The sequence below is a fragment of the Hoplias malabaricus genome, chromosome 13 (genome assembly GCF_029633855.1).
Source record: "Hoplias malabaricus isolate fHopMal1 chromosome 13, fHopMal1.hap1, whole genome shotgun sequence".
Taxonomy (NCBI): domain Eukaryota; kingdom Metazoa; phylum Chordata; class Actinopteri; order Characiformes; family Erythrinidae; genus Hoplias; species Hoplias malabaricus.
Genome location: NC_089812.1, coordinates 21,838,844 through 21,861,603, shown reverse-complemented (window position 1 = coordinate 21,861,603; position 22,760 = coordinate 21,838,844). Strand labels below are relative to the sequence as shown.

The 22,760-nt window shown below is 42.1% G+C and overlaps 2 protein-coding genes across 2 annotated transcripts; both read right to left on the bottom strand.

Annotated features, from left to right (window-relative positions):
* Positions 1–1,005: 1,005 nt before the first annotated feature.
* On the bottom strand, positions 1,006–10,322 carry nucb1 (nucleobindin 1). Its single transcript, XM_066642590.1, has 13 exons — positions 10,177–10,322; positions 9,111–9,243; positions 8,915–9,022; positions 8,473–8,605; positions 8,131–8,234; positions 6,951–7,136; positions 6,758–6,848; positions 5,988–6,046; positions 5,647–5,739; positions 4,558–4,647; positions 4,211–4,384; positions 3,689–3,803; positions 1,006–2,941 (listed from the first exon to the last, which is right to left on the bottom strand). The coding sequence occupies exons 2-13, from the start codon at positions 9,237–9,239 to the stop codon at positions 2,853–2,855; spliced, it is 1,371 nt and encodes a 456-aa protein (XP_066498687.1). The 5' UTR covers positions 9,240–9,243; positions 10,177–10,322; the 3' UTR covers positions 1,006–2,852.
* A 1,692-nt stretch (positions 10,323–12,014) lies between these two features.
* ccndx (cyclin Dx) lies at positions 12,015–13,670 on the bottom strand. Its single transcript, XM_066641545.1, has 4 exons — positions 13,449–13,670; positions 12,887–13,102; positions 12,446–12,763; positions 12,015–12,167 (listed from the first exon to the last, which is right to left on the bottom strand). The coding sequence occupies exons 1-4, from the start codon at positions 13,668–13,670 to the stop codon at positions 12,015–12,017; spliced, it is 909 nt and encodes a 302-aa protein (XP_066497642.1).
* Between the last annotated feature and the right edge of the window lie 9,090 nt (positions 13,671–22,760).

Sequence of the window (22,760 nt, the reverse complement as noted above, 5' to 3'; positions counted from 1 at the left end):
GCTTCGGTGCAAAACTAAAGAAATATGTTTCAGGCACAAAACATGCTTTGTCTCAACCACATTATAGCAATTAGAGAAAAATGGCATAAAAATATAATTTCTAAGAGAACCATGTCTTTAAAATTAAATAAATAAACCCTGCAGGGAGATATTTGAAGTGTATTGTAATGAGGGGGGAAAAGTGGCAGGTCATTAAACAGTGACAGGTTTTAAGAGTGAAGCCTCTTAAGTAAACAGCTCCTTAACAGCTCTCCACTCTGACCCTGGAGCAGACCTCACAGAGGGTTTGACTGACAAGTGACAGCTGAGAGGGCGGGGCCTCAGGGTCTCTGGGGTTACAGAGTCTAACAGGAATCTGAAGCTGGAATGTGGCATGTGATCATACATGTGAGTAAAACACACACACACACACACACACACACACACACACACAGAACTGCTGTCTAAGGAAACATAATAAAAGGAAATTTAATGTCACAAGGAAAAAAGAAAAATAATAAAAGATGGCAAATGAAAAAAAGGTGGAAGTGGACTCAGGAGGCGGCAGTCCTTTGGAAAGTGAAAGAAATAAAAAAAAGTGAGTTATACAAAACATAAGGAAGAAAGTGAGACAGAGTGGGAATTTCATAAAGAACAGAAATGAAAAAAAGAAGAGAGAGAGACTGAGAGAAAATGGGAGCAAATATGTGAATTAGAGAAAGCAGAAAAATAAAGGGTCAATAAAATGGAAAAAAGAGAGAATGAGGAATGAGTAAAAGGAGAGAGGAACCATATGATGTTCAGGTACAAACTGAGGGCCAGGAGAAAGAAATCATTGATTAAACAGATGGAGGGCGAGGGAATGGTGTTTTAAACGTCAGGAGGAGACTGACAGAGAAAAATGCCAAACATCTCAGTACTTCAAACTCAGGGTTAAAGGCCAACAGTCAGAATGAGGAGTGTGTGAACAGCAGGGCGATCGGCATCTGTTCAATAAAATAACCACACCACAGTCTGAGCTCAGTGTCTGTCAGGACTTTATTAAAGATGTGTATATTAATGACAATCACAGAAATGATCTCTATCATCCCAACCTGTCTGTCTGGAGTGTGTGTGTGTGTGTGTGTGTGTGTGCGTTCATGCAGACAGGTTTGCAGAGTGAAGGTGTGCATCATTTCTGTTTTATGACAGACGTATAACTTCTTTAAAGGGTCAAATGTGCAACACGTATAAGAACACGGCTCATTTTCGGCACTATGCGATACAGAGGTGTCCGCAGAAACAGCAGGAGAACCCTAGTTACCATCAAATACAATCTTAAAAATAACATTACACTTTTCTTTATTACACTTTTTGCCAGACAAAAAAAAAAGAATAAAAATACCTCCAAACTTTAATTGAGATCTTGGATAAATAAAGGGAAACTTTTTTTATTCCCTTATAGTTAACTGGTTAAGATGTAAAATAATAATAATAATAATAATAATAATAATAATAATAGGGTGGGTTTGTTTTGGTATGAATAGTGGCTGGTGAATTGAAGAGGGTAACATCACTGACTTCACTGCACCGGTGCCTTGGGCAAGACTCCAAACACTATAGTTGCCTAAAACGTACACAGTCGCTGTAGGTAAAAACATCTGCCAAATGCTCCAACTGCTTCTAGAGGCATTAACCAAATCACAGCTGTTCTCAGGTGTGTTGAATGGAACCAGATGTCCACCTCTAAAAAGCTACTCAGGAATTGACTGCAAGAAACGGCTCTGCACTTGCTGCTGATGCCCAAGAAATAATTTCTGATAGTTTTGTGAAAGTTACAGAGCTACCACCGTCATATGGTAAATTCAGAAGTTACTGCTGCTGGTGGAAAAGAAAGATGATGTTGGGTTCAGGTTATAGACAAGAAGATGTCTTTTTCCATTCCCCCACATTGTTTCTCTACAAACATTTCACATCAAATCAAACTCTCTCCATCTCTCAAGACTTTTTGAAAAAGGAAAAACGGATGGCATTTCCCTTTAAGATGAAGCTGTTTTTCTGCAGATGTGTTCAGTAACATTGTGTGATCTTTTCACCACATCTACCATAAGACCCTAGTATTGAAGCATGTGTTTTAAAATAAAGCTCACAAACACCAAACTGCTTAAATATGTTCAGATTCACAGCCATGGTTCACACATTCTTCAGCATCGCCCTAAAACCCATGCAGCCAGTGATTCTACGATCTAAACTTCAGAGTCCAATTCTGATCTAGATGCCAAACTGTAAAGGTAAAAGCTGAGAGGAGGATCCAGAGTGAGATGTTTAGTAGTGTATTCCCACGCAAACAACACCGGCCAAACTCAAAATATTAAAACATTAAAGCTTTCAATGAACCTCAAGCTTAAACACAGAAAAGGTTTTAACAACTGCACGTTTACAGGATGTTTTTAAAGGACCTGAGTGTGGGAGCTTTTCCCTTTTATTTCTTTAGATGTTACTGCAAATGATTTTTTGTTTTTTTTTAATACAGAAAGTATTTCCACTTGTTCTTCACAATCTTCTAGAGGGGCTTCAGCCTTTGGTCTGCGAGTCTTACCTCTTTTTAAGAGTGGGAAGAAAGCCATTCCACACTATTCTCTGGTACTATAATGCCTTACTGCAATGTTTTATTCAATTTTTTTTTTGTCAGTGCCAAATAAATCTCAATGTTCTGCCATTTTGGGTTTGGCCCATTGTTTTGCATGAGGAGGAGTGTATGTGTTTCCTGGTTTGGAGACTTGGAGGATGTTTGTGTGGCAGATTGTTAGGCGCTTTTAATAACAATAATAAGTGTGTGTGTGTGTGTGTGTGTGTGTGTCTGTGTGTGTGAGAGAGAGCAATGAGGCAGTTTGTTAAGAGGTGTGTTGGGGAAGGTTCTGTGGCGGTTCTGCAGGCAAACTGTTCTGGACTTCTCCGTTCAGATCAACCGGCATTTTACCAACTGGAAAAAACAAAACAAAAAAAAGGTTTAGCCTCCTGGGGGTAGAAAATAAGGGAGAAAATGTCTAATAATCATTTTCTAAAAATCTAAGTTTCAGGAATTAATTCTACCCTCTAAACTACACTCTCAGAAAATAGGTACAAGAGAGGAACATAAAAAAGGTACAACAGTGGTGTTAAAGTCCAGTTGTGTTTCTCAAAGAGGTACATTACATTCTCCAGAAGGAGAGGTGAATATTTTTAATCTTTTATTACAGAACTGTGTAAAATAAAAAGTCCTGGAAAAGAAACTTATTCAAGGTATGATCAACAAAAATGAGTGTCAGTGAATATCATTTGTTTTTATCAGCCAAGCTCCACACTTTTGCTTAAAGTTATACTCTCTGTGGTCAAATCATATTTATTTTGATTTTCTCTTTGAAAAAATTTAAGCACATCCTAAAAAATAATGTATTTTTCTGCATATTTTAATGCACAGTCTGAGCAGCATTAAGTCTGTCCAAATTCCTAACTCTAGCAATGAAAGGCTGAATGTATTTAGGCCTCAAATTATAGCAGCATGAAATTCAGTGCAGTCAAAATCCAAGAAACAACATTAAAATAGAATAATGATAAAAAAATATATTGTTAGATTTTCATGAGACAAAATACACACACACAGGAAATAAGGGATGAGCTGTTTATCCAACAGCAACAAAAACAGTGAATCTCCATCAACCTGGGAGTGAGCTGTGAATTCTTTTCTCACCTGGATTCTCATCTTGAGACAGTTTCTGAATCTCTTGCTGAAACTGTAATTCTCCATTTGGGCCTGAGGGTGGCGCCTGTTGCTCTTTCTGTCTCTGGGACATCTCCAGCAAGGCCTGAATACAGAAAACACACATAAAACACTGAAGAGCCTGACAGCCACGGCTAGTTCTACACCACTGGCAACATAGACAGCTGCTTAGTGGCTCACTGCCACCAGGAGGCGCCCTTACACGTGCTGGACAGCACAAAACCAATTTGCCAAACATTCAGGTGTTTCTTCAATATACTTCTTCAAAGTAGTTTAATGTTTCATCTGAAGAAATCTCCTATTCTGGGGTCGCATTATAATAGATGTTGGAACATTGCTGTGAGCATTTAATGACTTTCAGCCACAAGCATTAGTAAGGTCAGATACTGATGTTGGATAATTAGTTCTGTATCACAGACATCACTCCAACTCATCCCAGAGGAACTGTATGAAACACTAGCTGCAGGGTGGAGTTGAGATTATGTCCCTCACCTGTTGGTACTCTCTCTTCTGAGCCTCCAGAGCTTTCCCTCTCTCTCGGAGGAGTTCCTGTTCTTGTCTCAGAGTCTCTGCCCTCCTGCTCAGTTCCTCCTCTTTATCTCGAAGCTCTGCCTCAAACCTCTGAAGTTCCTCCTCCGTGTACACCGGCGTTTTGTCGTCCAGTGTCTGTCAGGACAAGATGTGATAAAAATTAACTTGTGAACTATACTAGGCCCAAGTTCATCTCCAATAAAAACTGATTTAAAACCCTAGGAACTCACCTTAAATCTAGGGCTAGAACAGTATACTGAGAGGAGCTCAAATTAAATATATTTAGGTCAATACAAGTCATTCCCTACCTCCCACTCCTTTGCGTTATTAAACTCCTTCTTCTCTGTGGATCTGATGAACTCCTCTAGACTCACCAGCCGGTCTCGGTTCAAGTCGACCTGCCATTAGAGAAACAAATCAATCAATTACCCAGCTGACTGTATACATATCTAATTAAAAATAAATCAAGCCACAACAGGTACTTGAATAATTAGTAACTGATGGCTAACAGACTGAAATACCAACTAGCAAAAAGATTGACAGGATGGCTAACTGACTAAATAACAGAACCTGAGAGATTTACAAGCTGACTGTCTAGCTAAATTCAGATTGACTAACTAATGGACAGACTGAACTGTTAACTAAACAATTAAATGACTCATAACTAGTTAACTCATAACCAGTTAACTGACTGACAGACAGGCTAATAAACTAGCTAACTAGCTAGCTAAAATGCTAATTGACAAGCTGACTGACCCCTAACTCTCTAACTAACTTGTTAATGGACTGACTGGCTAACTCCCTAACAGATTGACTTACATACTAGCTACACAAGTTACTGACTGACAAATTAACTAACTACTGACAAATTCTATTGAATAAATGAAACAATAATGTAACTGGCTGTACAGACATGCTAATTAACTAGCTAAATGGCTAATTGACAAATTGACTGACTAGCTACCCAACTCCCTAACAGACTGGCTCACATACTACTTGGCTAAATTGCTGACTGACTGATTAACTAACTGACTGACTAGTTACCTGACTAAATTAAACAATAATATAACTGGCTGTCAGACTGACTAGATAACACACATGACTGACCGACTGAGTAGCTGAATGTCTAACTGGACATAACAGCAAAATACAAATGTAAAGGTAAAAAGGTCTGAAAAAGTGGAAAATGATAGACAGGTTGATGAACAATTGAAAAGCAAATTAATGAATTGTGACTTTCAAATCAGCCCTGACAGAAATGACACAGCACACAAACACACAAAATGAAATGGCACAAAGAAAGATTTAACTAAGCACCAAGCAGTAACTAGGAACTTAAAAAAAGACCAGGAAAAGGAGGGGATATGGAGAAAATGACATGAAAAATGATGTGTTACATTCTTCATGACGTGTTCTCTCATTCTCAGCCTCTCCTCCTCCATCTCCATCATGTCATCCTCTTCATTCTTCGGGTCGTAAACTTTCTCCAGCTGCCGATGGATAATTGAACAGACAAGAACTAAAACATCTTAATATTACAAGGATTTACAGATTTCACTACAAAAGCAGCTGAAATGTAGTGCTTTAAATATAAAACAAGAAAAATCATGTCTTTCAAAATAAGATTTAATTATAAATCAGTGCATTGTTTTCCCAAGAAAGATAATATCAGTCAGTCCTGCTGCTGTGGTGTCACTGGTGAGCCTATCCTGAAGCAGCTGGTCTGGTTTTGCTTTACCTCTTTTGTAAAGAGAGCTTCCAGCTCCTGTTCATCCAGAACCCCATCTCCATTTGTGTCTGAGAAAAGGAAGACAACACAGTGGTCAGCCTGATCATCATACAAACAAATCTCTTTCATAGCTGCTTCATAAAATATTGGTTTGCATTTCACAAAGTCAGGCACCTTAAGATGTTCACATGGCAGTTCAGACTGCACTTTTTGAACACTGCTACTGTCTGTGTGACTGACTGTGGAGCTCTTAGGGCCTGTTTACATCTGGCATCAATATGTGTTTCTGGTGATCAGATCACATTCGTAGTTCACACGCCCTAATGAAGACCAGGTGTAAATACGTCAAGGATGTATTCTAATTAGGTTACGATCAGATCACACAACCACATTCGGAGATGGTCTTGTCCAGATCAGTGGCTGGATTAACTGTTTGTCATTGCATGTGAAGGAATGACAGGAAGGAAGTGGAAATTATTTTTTTCACATGGAAAATTAAAATTGGAACTCATCTGCTTGGGCTGGGGATGCATGTTACTATCCAGATACAAAATAAACTGTAATGTCAGATTTAAACAGGCCATTCATGTCAGTGGAGTCAGCTCCTTTTCTTGAACTGTTGCAAAATGCAAGCTGCAAAAATAGAATTGACGTCTATGATTTTAGTTTTAACAAACGCCATTACCATCCATACGTCAAGTGGATGTATAACAATATGGTCAAGAGTTTTATTTCATTTCTGTCACTTCAAAAACACAAGGCTCTGGACTTAAACTGACCATGAAGTTTGAAGAATGTTTTGGGGTTAAACTCCTGTGGGTCCAAACCGTCCGTCTCCTCCCACACTTCTCTGAGCTGGTCTACACTGCCCTGGAGGGAAGAGAAAAAGAGAGAGGGAAAAATACAGAGGTTCTGGGTTCAGGGAACAAAGACAGGACTGGAGGTAAACATCGTAAAACTAAGCTCACTCACTGGAGCATTGACTTTCGGATGTTGTCTGTGCTTCTCCCTTAGTTCCTCTATCCGCTTCTCCTCCCTCTCTCTCTTCTCCTGGTCCAGACTCTTCAGATACTCTCTCCTCTCATGCTCCTTCAGCATCTCGTAACGTTTAAACTCCTCATGACGCTCCGCATCATAATTCTCCAGGTCTTTAGTGGCCTAAACCATACAGACAGGTTGATTAAATGAGAGAATTTCCTGGTCAGAAAAACTTTACATCTATTTCTCCTTCTGTCACTCTCTCACACACACACAGACACAGACACAGACACACAATGCACTTAAAGGGAAATCCCACCCATTTTCAAAAAATTCTGCAAAATTCAGTAGTGATTAATGCCAATCCCATTTCACCACTTGTCCGTACCCATTTGTTTTGTCTAAGAGGAAAGGGTAAGGATGACATCTTTATGATGTCTTGTGAATCAGCTGCGAGGCGCTGTGCAGCGACCAAAGAACCCCACAAATGTCAGCATTTCCTCCTTTAAATACTATAATCAGTGTATTATCTTAGTTTAATACAGTCACAGTGTATTATGACCATTTACTTCAGAAAACTGCTAGTAATATGCAGCAGTTAGCTGTAAATTTCTCGTACCACCTTAAATGTTGAAACAATTACATACTAGCGCCTGATACTATTGCAACATTTAATGTGTAACTGGAACATTTGAAGAAAAAATCTGTTGAATTTCGAAAAAAGGGGTAGGCATTTCAATAAGCAACCACCAGTGAACCTGCACACACCATCTGAACTGTAAATGGATGGAAGATGGTGAAATGGTGGTGAAGTCGAAAATCTGAAAACAGAGGATTATTTGGTATATAACACCTTGGATGTACCTAACTGGCATGAATTGGTTTTAAAAAGTGGATATTTGCAACTATTTGATGTAATGACTTTCAGCATTGGTGCTTTTAGTGTCATTTAACATTAAGCTCCTTAGATTTCTGGTTCCTTATAGATCCAGATATCAATGGAAATAAAAATCCTCAAGCTGTGGAATAGCAGGTTACGGTAAGGGTAATAGCAGGTAAGGGTATTGGCCCAATATTCCGGGACAAAATATCGTGTATTAACAATACAAATCTAAAGACGGTGAGATTCAGCATGTGTGTATGAGTCTACCTATCCAAGTGTTAAGTGTTTTACCGCAGAAATGAGCAGCTCCAGATCTCTGGCCTCAAACGTGTTCTGGTTGTGTGGATCCAGATGCTCAAACTGCTTTAGTAAGGACACGTGATCCATCTGAACACCTAAAAACATAATGAGTGAATGAGTGAGGAGAAACTTCTAAATCTAAACTGTGCAACAAGAGATTTTCTTAATAATGTAGCAAAACCACAGAAGCCCCCTACATTTTCTGTGGTGTATTACAACGTCAGAATGACGTTACAGAGCACTTCTATTCATGTAAATAACTGTCTGTGCCTCAGATTTAGGACCCTAAGCCATACACCAGCTTAATATTTCACACACATAATTCACACTTACTCTGTGTGTTGGTGCTGTCCAGTTTGGCCTTGAGCAGCATCCTGAGGCGCGACACCTCCTGTCGCTTCAGCTCGTCCAGACGGGTGCGGACATGATGACCCACCAGGTCCAGCTCTTTACTGAGACGGCCATTCTAATACACATCAGAACAAGAAACAACATGAAAAGAAGGAAACAGATTAAGAGGAATATATGATTGAGAGGAAACGTTTGGATGGCGAAGCAGAAACATAGAGACTGAAAAAAGAAGACAGCAAGGAAGATTTACAGAAAGAGAAAGGAAAAGAACACAAGACAAGTGAAGAGATTAGAAAGAGAATGAGAGAGAGGGAGAGAAACAGGAAAGGGGAGAGAGAAAGAAAGAAGGAACAAAATACAAAGTCATAAGAAAAGGAAGGTGTTGGACAAGAAGGAGAAAATGTAGAGAGAGTGAGTACTTTACTTTAATATCTTCTGTGTTGGCTGTCTGTAGTTTCTCTCTGAAATGAGGGTCTGTCTCCAGGACCTCAATGACCTCCCTCAGGTAACGGTCATAGTATAGACCTGTATCCTAAAAACACACCAGATTTTAATAAACACAGAAAACCTATACTACACAGAGATATCCACATTGAATCTGGTTATAATGAGAGCCATACCACATTTTCTTCTCCTCTCTCCTCCTGTGGTGGAGGTTCTTTCTGGGCATTAGGTTTTTGCTCTATGGGAACTGACCAAACCCTCAGAGAGATGGACAGAAGCAGCAGCCAGCGGCAAGCCCCCACCATAATCCTAACACAGCAAACACAGAAGAGTTGAAGAAAACTGCTTCACTAGCTGAGAATGTAAAAAGGACAACCAAAGAGCAGGTATGATTTGGACGGTGGATCATTCTCAGCGCTGCAGTGACACTGACGTGGTGGTGGTGTGTTAGTGTGCTGTGCTGCTACGAGTGGATCAGACACAGCAGTGCTGCTAGACTTTTAAACCCCTGTCACTGCTGGACTGAGAATAGTTCACCGACTAAAAAACATCCAACCAATATCATTCTGTGTCACTGATTAAGGACTAGAGGAAGATCGACACATACTGTGCAGTGACAGATGAGCTACTGTCTCTTATTTTACATCTACAACGTGGACCAAGGAGGGAGGAGTGTATCACAGAGTGGACAGTGAATGGACACAGGGTTTAAAAACTCCAGCAGCACTGCTGTGTCTGATCCACCCGCACCGACATAACACACACTAACACACCACCGCCACGTCAGTGCCACTGCAGCACTGAGAATGATCCACCACCACATCACACCTGCTCTGTGGGAGTCCTAAGCTTTGACGAACAGGGGGAATTGGGGCAAATAAAGTACGGAGAGCAATAGATATACTGCAGTCTGTAACTGTAGAATTACAAAGTGCTCCTGTGTGGCTTTAATGTTTTGGCTAAATATAACAGGACTAAAAGACTTGGGGTTTCAGAACTAGAGCTGGAATCCCCTTTATTTTTTTCAATCTCTCAGTGTTATTGAGGAGAAACTAGAGACAGACCTACTTTGTTTAGATAGATATATATTTATTAATCAGCTGAAGCTAAATCTGATATTAATTAAGATATTAACCTTTAATTCCACATTAAAACAACGTTTTGTATTTTAGCTGTAACCACTCTATTCGCAGATTCACCACAATAATGTCGATTTATGCTCGAATAAAGCCATTCTCTCACCGTCTCAGTCCTCCGGAGGAATACCGTGGATGTTGTCGCTGTTTTCGTCCAGAAAATAATAACAAACAAGCCGCAAAAACACAGAAATAGTGTTTTATTTTAGCCTCGTCCTGAAACTCGATCCAACAACACGCAGCTCTAGGAAAATGACGTAATCAACCCGCGACGCCCCTCAGCGCTTAAAATATAAATAAACTACATGGCCAAATGTCTGTGGACAGCTTAATTTTCTTCTGAGAAAATGAGGGATTTTAGGGAATTATCCTCTCTTTACTGCAGTGACAGTGACCTCTGCTCTGCCAAAAAAAGCTTTACACATATTGTTGGAATATTGTGGATTAGATGGCGTTCAGCCACATAAGCAGGTTCTAGCTCTATAAATCATCCCAGTAGTATGGGATGGAATCCAATGTTACAGAGCAAACATGTCCAGCCATAATATTATGACCACCTCCTTGTTTCTATATTCACTGACCACACACGAGCGCACTGAAGGTCTACAGTCTGTAGTTCTTAAATCTGTTGTTCTTAATACCTTGTTTGCCCCTTGTACCCTGTTCTTCAATGGCCAGGACCCCAGCATTTATGATCTGGGTGGTTGGTCATTCTAGGTGCTGCAGTGACACTGCTGCTGTGGTGTTTTTGTGTATGTTGTGCTCTTATGAGTGGATAAGACAGCAGTTCTGCTGGAGTTTTTAAACCCCTCAGTGTCACTGCTGGACTGAATTTATAGTCGACCAGCCAAATATATCCAGCTGTGTCCACTGATGAAGGACTAGAGGACGACCAACCGTGTTGGACCAACACAAACAGTGCAGCAACAGATGAGCTACTCTCTCTGACTTTACATCTACAAGGTAGACCAACGAGGCAGGAGTGTCTCACAGAGTGGAAAGTAAATGGACACAGTTCCACTCATACTAGCACCATATTAACTAGCAGGGAGTTTTCCAACAACTATATTTAAAATGACAAACATCAGGTTCGTTGAACATTAGACTAAAACGATTCCTTTAAAGCTTTATTTGAACGTCTGGGTGATGTTAGCCAAGCCAAGTTGTGGGAACTTTCCCTGCTAGCTGGTGTGTCACTTCATTGTTGATGAGGATCCATCCACTACCCAATTAATAATTGTTCTGGGATGGTCTTGAGCATCCCCACACACCCACATGGGCTCATGTGGGCATCCCAACTGAGTACCACCTTGGACTGCTCACAGGTTATATTAGGGCCTCACAGGTTAAATATAGGGCCAATATGGGCAGAACACAGAGAGAGAGAGTTAGTGTGCTGCCCACGTATGTCTGATGTAGTTGGCCCACTTGGGTACCACTAATATCACATGTAACAACACACCTAAAACCCATCCTCACTTTGAACACAGTCAGACTGGGTATAACCCCACTAAGGCATTTAAACCACCAGAACAACAGTCAATGATATTTATTATTTGAAAATAGATAAAAAATATGATTTAATCAAAAATAGATTTCATCAGTTTCATCACTGTCAAACAGTAAAGATTAGCACATAAAATAAATACAAATTATAGCATCCCAAGAAATAAATAAATTCAATAATGTATAAATTAACATGTTACAGCATAACACAGACCCTCACACAGCAAAATTGCCACACAGCATAAAGGTAGTTCAGAACAGAAATCACAGTAAAACGGCAGTAACACAAACATATGGCACCTGAATACCTCATAGAAACAAATAAATAAGAATAATTATTAAATTAGAATTAAATAATTGGATAAGACAGCATTTAGATAGTATCAGTTTCACTGAGATCTGCACTTTCATCTTTAAATGGCTTTTAATTCCTGCTTATTAGAAGTCTATTTCTCTCAGGTCGGTTGGTGTGCTGGACCTCTCCTCCTCCTCCTCCATCTCTCCATCCTTCTCCTCATCCACTTCTCTGCTGTTTCTTAGCCGTTCTCTCAGAGCATCTTCTATCAGTTCACTGTAGCATTGCAGCACAGCCTGGAAAACACAAAATGTTTATTCTTATTTATTCTGTTATTCATCAGTGTGAAGGGGGCGTTGCTAAATGGCTGTTGGCTGAAATGGCTGATATTCATAAACAGTTGGCTTTTGTGATGTCATTAAATCACTATAATCATGCAACTCGAGTTTACAATGATTTTAAAGCTATAGATCACGTTTTAGAGTTCAATACTTTATAAGAACAGTTTGTTATTGTTAGCAGAAGATAATGAATACAATATTTGCCAAATTTATGACAAATGTCCCAGGCTTACCAAATCCGTTTGACACAGTGCAGCGAGGGTGGAGGTCATGTGTCCGGTTTCTCTGTGCCGTTTTTCATCCAGGCCCCGGAGAGCCGAGCTGATGGCTGCTGCGGACACCAGCGAGGCCGGAGTGCCCAAGAACCGAGCATCACACACACACAGAGCCACCAGAGTGTCAGCATGGCGTCTCAGAGTGGAGAAGAACTCTCTGTCCTCTTCCTCTCCCTCCAGCTCCTCCAGACACGACAGCAAATGAGGAATAAAGTCCTGAGGGGTCACTGCAGCCACGTCCCAGCGCAGAGTGCCCAGCACCACACGCTCCATCTCCTGGACAAGAGGAAAACAATGTCTCAATAGTGTCCAGTCTGTGTTTTCTCTGTAGAGGTGTGTTTTCATTATTTATGGACCTCTGTCCAGTGCTTCTGAGTTGTAGAGGTGTGAGAGACTCACCCTGAGGTTGGAGGTGAAGAAGTCATAGTCGGCGGCAGCACACAGAGAGTCCGCACTGACCGCTTCACTCTCCACGAGCTTGGAGGACACCAGGACACACGCAGAAGCCAGGCAGGGTGGAGAGGATGGCAGAGAAAGAGAGATGGACAAGTAGCGGTCCAGAAGAGAAACAGCCAATGGGAAGACAGGCTCATCACAACCACAGTCACAACACACCTACAGCACAGGGGGTGGGGGGTAGAGGAAGATAGACAGAATGAGAGAAAGTGTTAATGTGTAACTACTAAATAATTCATACTGGTTAGAGTATTTTGTAGTAGTTAAATTATAGTGGTAACTAAATTATTCATAATGTTTACTGAATAATTAGTTGTAGATCATGGATAATTAATAGTGGAGACTGAATAATTAATTAACTGCTGAGTAATTACAAGTAAACAGTGTAGTATATATAAATAATTCATACTGATTACTGAATGAACTATTATTAAAGAGTACACTCTCTAAAGTGTAACAAGTAAATATAAACAGTCATTTTAGGAGTGTTTGAAGTGGTCAGTACCTCCAGCATCCACTTGACCAGCTCCTCTCTCTGTTTGGGGTTCCTCTGGATGAGGGAGGTGTAGAGTGGAGAGAGCAGGTATTTGTCCTGAGAGTGCAGCAGGTTCTGGATGACCCTGAGTCCTGAAGCGTGTGGGTCTCGTGAGGCTCTGACAGAGTTGGATTCTCGCTGACCAACCAGCTGGACATTCTCCTCCTCCTCACACCACAGAGAGACAGACATCCCCTCTGGTCCAGAATGTGCTGAGAGTTATGAATCCAGACCCCTGCAGCAAGGGCAGGAAACGGTCATTAATAACAAGACTGGAAATAAGCGATTAGAAGTGGTGGTCACTAATTGTAATGGCTGTGATTCGGCTGCAGTAAATCCTGTGTTTCAAACACACATTTTAATATCTGCAAATTAATCTGCCCCAAAAAAATAGTTCCATTCCACTGTGCTGCAGAAAGTTGCCCAACACCTGACTGGACTACTGTCCAAAGTTGGGGATATATCTGGCACATCCAGAGCTCACAAAATGAGTCTCACCAACTGTAGACTCAAACGTGATTGGTCAATTCTGCCATCAATTATCTAAAACCAGCATTTAGTATTTATTACAGGCCTTCAGTTCACCCACTGAAGGCCTGAACAATGGAAACACTCCTTTGGCTGCATCTATCTAGACACCACTGAGGAAACAATTTTAACTGAATATTTTCTGAGAATCGGTTCACAAGCTTAACTCTTTGGTTTCTGGTCTAATCTTTTAAACACAACAGGCAAGCTTCTCTTCTACCAAACTAAAAATGAACAGAGCTGTTTCTGAAGTCTTAAAAGGCCCCAAGGGTCCCCCACTGTCATCACAGCAGTGGCCCTATGCTGCTAGGGGACATTTACACTTGCTTACCTTGTCCACCTCTGAACTCCACTGCTGTCCAATGGACCTGTTGTTACTTCTGTGCTCAGAGGAAGGCACAAACAAGGTTGTGTGTCCAGTCACTGCAGTAGGAGCTGTGAGTTTTTCAAAGTGTGTCCCAGTTAGTGCAGGGTGCTCTGAGAGGTGTTGTGTGTTGTTGTGGCTGTGAATCTGGCCTGGCTTTTCTTGCCGGCCTCCTTATATACACTCAGAGAGAGAAAAGAGGAGGGTGATGAAAAAGTGAGAAATAAAAGAGGGGTGTGTAAAGAAAGTGGAGAAAAATAACAAGGAGGCACAATGCCATCGACTCAACAATGGAGTCAACAGGTGGAGAGAGAGAGAGGAGAGAGAGAGAGAGAGTGAGAGAGAGAGAGAGAGAGAGAGAGCACAGACAAGAGAGGGAGTGGCCCAGAGGGACAGCAACAGCTTGTCACTGACAGTGAGGAAAGAAAAAAGGAGAGAGGGAGAGAGAGAGAGGTCACCTCCTAACTCTGACAATGGGAATGACTAATGAAGGCTGAGAGTGTTTGTTGACAGACAGAGCAAAACATTGTGTTAAACGCCAGTTTGCACAGTTGGAGACCACCCTTCATTTATTTTATTTTCACCCAATTTTAAGTTTTATGTTATTCATATTTTTATTAATATTTTTTTATATTTGAAAGGTTGTAATAAAAAAATTGAATTGAACCTTTAGCACTTTAATATTAAAGTAAATGTGCTTTTACTGTAATTGCACGATGTACAATGTGGCAGTAAACACACACACACACACCCACACACACACACCCACACACATATACAAACACAGAAGTGGGCAGCCATCTCAGTGCCCAGGTAGCACTTGGGTGTTTGGTACCTTGCTCAAGGACATTTCAGCCATGGATGTTGAGGGAGGAGACAGCGTTGTTCCTTCACCCCACTGCCCCACATTTACTGCCAATTAAGGGGACCAAGTCAGAGACCCTTTTGTCCCAAGCCCCTTTCTCTTACTTTTAGGCCACAGAAGATAACCCAGCTCCATTCTTCCTTCCACTGTCAGAACAACAGCTCAGCTCTCTGGGTCTGAAAGGACGTGGAGCACTCAGGACTCCCACGCTGAGAAAAAGAAATGGACTCAAAAGAAGATTTCTCAGAATGGTGGACTGGCCGCCCCAGAGCCCAGACCTCAGCATCACAGACACAGACCAAGCATCGAGTGCAACCAACTTCCAGAACTGGACCTTGGACCCAGAGGAAAGAAAAAACTAAAAGGAGATCTCCTTAATGTCTCTGTAGTTTCTCTTCGGCAACACTGAGATCAGATGGAAAGACAAAGTCTCCTGCTTCTCAAATGTGTCTTTTTTTCTCATTCTTTTTCTCCTAAGAAAATTTAAGATAACGTTTCCTGAGCCATTACAGAGCAACTTATGAGCAATAAAAGATTTCTCTTGTGGGGGTGTGGGGAAATGTCTCTTTGCTGAAGACAGGAGGTCACACATCTGAGTGTCTCCTAAAGGTTTTAACCTAAAATACCGTCCTTCGTTATTCAGACCCATAAAGAATGCCTGGTCCTGCTTTACTGAAATCACACCCTGGACACTGGTCAGTCTGCAGGTGTGAGTAACAGTAGCAGATGGAGGGGGATTTGTGAAAGGTGATCTGACCGCGAGGAGACACACGGTGCGGAGTTAAGCTTTTGTTTCGAGTTGTAAACTCACGCTCGCTCTCGTGCCGCCTTGAGCCCCCCTCTTCTTTCCCTGGGATCTCATTGTCAAAGCAACAAGTGTCCCATTACCATTCTCCATAACACACACACACACACACACACTAGGCCCCTCCCTCTCCTAGTGGCAATCTGGTGTAGATTTTAAAGGGCGGAGCAGGGGGTCCGAGGCAGTGGGGCAACAGACAGTGGAGCAGAGCAGGTCAATGAGCCGTATTGTCTGCCTTTACAAATCAGTGTCAGACACCAGCTCCTGGCCTTCTGCTGCACACACACACACACACACACACACACACACACACACATTGTCGCTGTCAGATTAACTTCAATGAATAGAAGTTAATGGAACTGTCAGCTTATACCATTTTTATATTGCCAATGATGTAAGGAGCAGACGATGTGGTTAAATGATGTATAAATCTTTAAAGGGGAAATATTTCCCTCTATTTCCAGTAGTGAACACAGTTCTGGTTCTTAATGAAACATCTGTGAGCTGCATTGGTCAAAACCCCACAAGGATCAAACCCCACAACAGCATTCTCCCCCTGTATAAACAGCCCTGTTCAGAATGCCAGCTTCCAGCGCCTGTTTCTTTAAATGATAATGAGCCGCTCGATATTCACCCCGACCCCGAGTGCCCAGCAGTGAGGAGCGAGGAGCAGAAGCTCTGCTTTTTAGTCATTTTCACACTGTTCTCTTTCTTCTCCGTTCTTGTTTTCTCCGTTTTTACGTGCTCTTATTTCTCCACGCTTGTTGTGTCTGCTTTGCTGCTCTCACATAAACGTGGGTCCAGCGCTGTGATTGGACAGACTCAGTCGAGGAGGTGGGGCGATTCTAAAGTCTCTGCGCTCGACGTGAGATGCAGAGCAGAATCAGAACGGCTCGTTTTATCCTATATTTTCAGACTTGCACACAGACCTCTGCACACAGAAAACTGACTTGTTTACTGGTCTTGTTTCACAGTGTGTGTGTTGGTGTGCTCCATATCCCTAAATTAATATGCAAACTTAGGAATGGAGTTACAACATTTAAACACAACAAGCAAGATGCTTCAAACTGAAAATGAACAGAGCTGAGAACCCTAGAGGTCCGTCACTGTCATTAGGGAAGTGGCCCCTGGCTCCTGGGGGACCTACACAGATGCTTGCTTTGTACGAGTGTGAAGTCCACTGCTGCCCACTGGACCTGTTGATCTGTTTCCAAGTGTATTTAAATGACAGATGATGTGTTCTGGGGATGTAGAACTGCACTGCAGACTGCACAACAGCCATAATTATGTTGTTATAGCTGATCAGTGTGTATCTAAAGTTGTATCTAAAGGGGCTTTATGGTTTCTGGCACTGTGGAGACACTTTGCTCCTTACAAGGAGAAGCGCGCACACACACACCCACACACACACACACACACACACACATGCTCTGAGATTGCTGCTCCTACAGGAGGCTGGTCTCTAAGTGAAATACGACCCGTTTATTCCTCATTAAGGACACAGATCCTGTAATGACTGAACTCAAGAGACCTTGTTTTGTCCAGCTCTTTGTTCTCACTGCTCTGAATGCTTGACCATTTTGCTTTGTATTTAAACGCAGCATATGTTTCATTAGGGCCACAGTATGCAGCACAAAAGGGTCTCCACTTGTGGCCAAGTGCTAATTATTCTCTTAATGTGGGCCTAGTTATTCATTTGGTTATAGTAATGAGGAGGAAAGAGGTGGAGATGCTACAGAATCTTGCACACACTTTCTGTGTAAACACAATGATCAGCCACAAGATTAAAACACCTGAAGTGTGCTCTGGTTACAGTGGCACCTGCTGGAGTGAGTATCAGGTCAGTGAGCAGTCAGTTGTTAAAGCTGATGTGTTGAAATCAGGTCAGAAGGATTTGATTGGTGCCTTGTGGGGGGTTCCTGATCTGCAGTGGTTTGTACCAACTAAAGGTGGTTGGAACAAGGACCAAAAAGTACAACTGACAAACTGGCAAAAGTGTCATGGCTGCGTAAAGGCAACATATTCTGACAGCAAAACAAACTCCCTCCTGTTTGTTTAAGGTGGAATGGTGTGTTTAAGTAAGAAGCGACTGTATCTTGTTGGTGGTTGAAGTTAAACTTGTCTCTAGGTTTTTATTCACTGTTTGATTGACCACAGAACTCATTTGTAACTGTTTAGTTTTGTAGCACTTTTGGTCTGCGTTTACTTTCATGGGAAGTTAGCAGTCTGGTAAATTTGGAGTCAGTCCTTCCTTGAGTAATACATCTGAGACAGCCCAAATAAGTCAATATCACACACTTACAGAGCAGGAATAGAGCAACATCCTCATCTCTTTTCATGCTTTCTAACATTCTGAGCTCTCTCCTCCAAAGCAAATGCCTCCAGATGCCGTTTCTCGGCTGCGCCTGAGCATTTTGGAATGAGACGCATTTTTCTTTTTGTTTCCCATTTACCAAGCCAGGGCTCTGTCCAAACAGCTGAGATTCTTCCAGTGTGCAAACAGACCACAGAGCTAGCAAATGAGAAAATAATCTCTGAATTTTATTAAAATTGAACTGGTTTAAAATCATGCCTTTTACACAATGCCTTTAAGGCTCATTCATGTGCCTGAGGGGAAGGAGGCAGTGTGATGCTCTAGGTAGTGTTCTGCTGGTGAACCTAGGGTCCTGGCGCCCATGTGTATGTTATTTTGACATATGCCAAGTACCTCCCGTTATGCCAAAGTTATACTCTAAAGCCAGTGGCTTCTTTCAGCACTGTTCAGGAATGATTTGAAGAACATGAAGAAGAGTTTGAAGAGAAGTAAGATATTGACTTGGCCTCTAAAATGCCCCAGATCTCAGTCTGATCAATTGAGATCAATTGGGCCCTACTTTGCAACTTACAGATCTTGATGAAGTTGATGCTAATGTCTTAGTGCCAGCTGCCACTGTACACAGAGGTCTTGTGGAGTGTGGGTTTAAAGGGTCAGGACTGTTTTGATGGCAAAAGGGGGACCCACCTAGTGGTTTTAATATCATGGCTGATTGTTCCTAAACCTGAAATGCAGGATGAATTATTGCATTAGATATGAGTTAATAGTAGTTAATAGACCTGTTATAAAACACCTGACATTTTACTGAAACAGCAGATGAATGTATTAGTAACAGATTAATGGTCATTTCAAAGTGTCTGTAAAATATAGAATCAGACACTAATTCCAGTGGAACTTGATGCTAATCCTGCTGGACCCCCTGCTCTGTATAGTGTGTGTGTGTGTGTGCGTGCATGGGTTTCTTTTCTGAACTGATTTACTCCCAGAATTAACACAAAACACAGCTTCAGTCTGTTTACATAAAAAGTGTTTAACCAGCTTTAGAGCGCTCTCGCTCTCTCTCGCAGCTGAAAGCAGATTTAGTTGGATGGTCACTCTTCCATTCTCCTCCACTTACTTGGATTATTTCACTCCTCCTTGTATCTATCTTTTGTCTTTCCTCTTATTCTAACACTTTTTTCTCCTTCCTCTCTCTCTCTCTCTGCCCAAGTCAAGCAAAGTCAGGTCAAGTGGTGAAAGGGGAGGGGGAGTGGGTTTGAGTGTGTGTGTGTGTGTGTGGGAGATGGGGGACCTAAAGAAAAAGAGGGAGTAACGGCACTGTGTTGTTTAAGTGCCGTAATAAATTCATGTGTGGCAGCTGTATTCTAAGGAGAGACAGAGACAGAGAGAGAGCAGTGTTTTGGGGCAAATATGGGGTTCTTTTAGAGTGGGAGGGTCTCTCCGCCCCTCATTTCTTGCCTCATTTGTTGCGACAGTGGGAAACAGTGACCCCCACTTACCCGCTCTTTTAACCCTAGTCAGACACCTGCTGTGTGTGTGTGATGATGGTGTGACTGACAAGAGGTCTGAAAGTGATAGTATGGTAGCAAAACAAATGTAGACCGCCACGACACCCCAGCACCCCCACCCCCACCCCCACCCCCACCACCATCGATTAACCAGCACATGTTTGGTGTCTGAAGTTTTCCTTAGTTTTGCACTGGAGCCACGAGGCTAATGTCACTAACCGTTAGCATTATGCAAAGCGAAGGCACCGAGCAGACGCACCTCCAAAGTGCAGTCACAGAATGTATTTGCTGTTTCTTCTTTTGTGTCTATTTCCTTTTCTCATGGCAGATTTATTAACAAATCAGCATCCTTTCAGATCCTTTGTGTTTGTAATCTGCTCAGAAGTATCTCCTGAAACTAACAACTAATATGTAATGAGTGCCTGTATTTTACAAACAATAACTTTTTTCCACAGGTGTATGAGTGAATGAGTGTGTGTGTGAAATTGTCCACAGGTGCGTGAGTGAATGGCTGAGTGTGTGAAATTGTCCACAGGTGTGTGAGTGAATGGCTGAGTGTGTGAAATTTTCCACAGGTGTGTGAGTGAATGGCTGAGTGTGTGAAATTGTCCACAGGTGTGTGAGTGAATGGCTGAGTGTGTGAAATTTTCCACAGGTGTGTGAGTGAATGAGTGTGTGTGTGAAATTGTCCACAGGTGTGTGAGTGAATGAGTGTGTGTGTGAAATTGTCCACAGGTGCGTGAGTAAATGGGTGAGTGTATGCAATTGTCCACAGGTGCATGAGTGAATGAGTGTGTGTGAAATTGTCCACAGGTGCGTGAGTGTGTGAAATTGTCCACAGGTGCATGAGTGAATGAGGGAAATTGTCCACAGGTGCGTGAGTGTGTGAAATTGTCCACAGGTGCATGAGTAAATGGGTGAGTGTATGAAATTGTCCACAGGTGCGTGAGTGAAATTGTCCACAGGTGTGTGAGTGAAATTGTCCACAGGTGCATGAGTGAATGAGTGTGTGTGAAATTGTCCACAGGTGCGTGAGTGAATGAGTGTGTGTGGGAAATTGTCCACAGGTGTGTGAGTGAATGGGTAAGTGTATGAAATTGTCCACAGGTGCATGAGTGAATGAGTGTGTGTGAAATTGTCCACAGGTGCATGAGTGAATGCGTGAGTGTGTGAAATTGTCCACAGGTGCGTGAGTGAATGCGTGAGTGTGTGAAATTGTCCACAGGTGTGTGAGTGAATGAGTGTGTGTGAAATTGTCCACAGGTGCATGAGTGAATGCGTGAGTGTGTGAAATTGTCCACAGGTGCATGAGTGAATGCGTGAGTGTGTGAAATTGTCCACAGGTGTGTGAGTGAATGGGTAAGTGTATGAAATTGTCCACAGGTGCATGAGTGAATGAGTGTGTGTGAAATTGTCCACAGGTGCATGAGTGAATGCGTGAGTGTGTGAAATTGTCCACAGGTGCGTGAGTGAATGGGTAAGTGTATGAAATTGTCCACAGGTGCATGAGTGAATGTGTGTGAAATTGTCCACAGGTGCATGAGTGAATGCGTGAGTGTGTGAAATTGTCCACAGGTGCATGAGTGAATGCGTGAGTGTGTGAAATTGTCCACAGGTGTGTGAGTGAATGGGTAAGTGTATGAAATTGTCCACAGGTGCATGAGTGAATGAGTGTGTGTGAAATTGTCCACAGGTGCATGAGTGAATGTGTGAGTGTGTGAAATTGTCCACAGGTGCGTGAGTGAATGCGTGTGTGAAATTGTCCACAGGTGTGTGAGTGAATGGGTAAGTGTATGAAATTGTCCACAGGTGCATGAGTGAATGAGTGTGTGTGAAATTGTCCACAGGTGCATGAGTGAATGAGTGTGTGTGAAATTGTCCACAGGTGCGTGAGTGAATGCGTGAGTGTATGAAATTGTCCACAGGTGCATGAGTGAATGAGTGTGTGTGAAATTGTCCACAGGTGCATGAGTGAATGAGTGTGTGTGAAATTGTCCACAGGTGCGTGAGTGAATGCGTGAGTGTGTGAAATTGTCCACAGGTGCGTGAGTGAATGCGTGAGTGTGTGAAATTGTCCACAGGTGTGTGAGTGAATGGGTAAGTGTATGAAATTGTCCACAGGTGCATGAGTGAATGAGTGTGTGTGAAATTGTCCACAGGTGCATGAGTGAATGGGTAAGTGTATGAAATTGTCCACAGGTGCATGAGTGAATGGGTAAGTGTATGAAATTGTCCACAGGTGCATGAGTGAATGGGTAAGTGTATGAAATTGTCCACAGGTGCATGAGTGAATGGGGGAAATTGTCCACAGGTGCATGAGTAAATGGGTGAGTGTATGAAATTGTCCACAGGTGCATGAGTGAATGAGGGAAATTGTCCACAGGTGCATGAGTAAATGGGTGAGTGTATGCAATTGTCCACAGGTGCATGAGTGAATGAATGTGTGTGAAATTGTCCACAGGTGCATGAGTGTGTGAAATTGTCCACAGGTGAGTGAGTGAATGAGTGTGTGTGAAATTGTCCACAGGTGTGTGAGTGAATGAGTGTGTGAAATTGTCCACAGGTGCGTGAGTGAATGAGTGAGTGTATGAAATTACCCACAGGTGCGTGAGTAAATGAGTGAGTGTGTGAAATTGTCCACAGGTGTGTGAGTGAATGAATTTGTCCACAGTTGTGTGAGTGAATGGGTGAATGTGTGAAATTGTCCACAGGTGTGTGAGTGAATGAATTTGTCCACAGTTGTGTGAGTGAATGGGTGAGTGTGTGAAATTTTTCACAGATGTGAGTGAGTGAATGGGTGTGTGAAATTGTCCACAGATGTGAGTGGGTGAGTGTGAGTGACTGGGTGAGTGTGTAACACCCTCCCTGAGAGCAAGGAGCCGGGGCAAAGTTGGAGGT

Bases quoted from the DNA above. Each gene is read 5' to 3' on its own strand.
- ccndx (XM_066641545.1), bottom strand. From the start codon at position 13,670: ATGTCTGTCTCTCTGTGGTGTGAGGAGGAGGAGAATGTCCAGCTGGTT. The intron at 13,103-13,448 runs GTACTGACCACT...CCTGTGCTGTAG, and splicing joins TGGTCAAGTGGATGCTGGAG to GTGTGTTGTGACTGTGGTTG. The intron at 12,764-12,886 runs GTGAGTCTCTCA...CCTCTTGTCCAG, and splicing joins TCTTCACCTCCAACCTCAGG to GAGATGGAGCGTGTGGTGCT.
- nucb1 (XM_066642590.1), bottom strand. From the start codon at position 9,239: ATGGTGGGGGCTTGCCGCTGGCTGCTGCTTCTGTCCATCTCTCTGAGG. The intron at 5,740-5,987 runs GTAAAGCAAAAC...ATCCATCGGCAG, and splicing joins AAGCTCTCTTTACAAAAGAG to CTGGAGAAAGTTTACGACCC. The intron at 4,385-4,557 runs GTAGGGAATGAC...TTGTCCTGACAG, and splicing joins ATAACGCAAAGGAGTGGGAG to ACACTGGACGACAAAACGCC.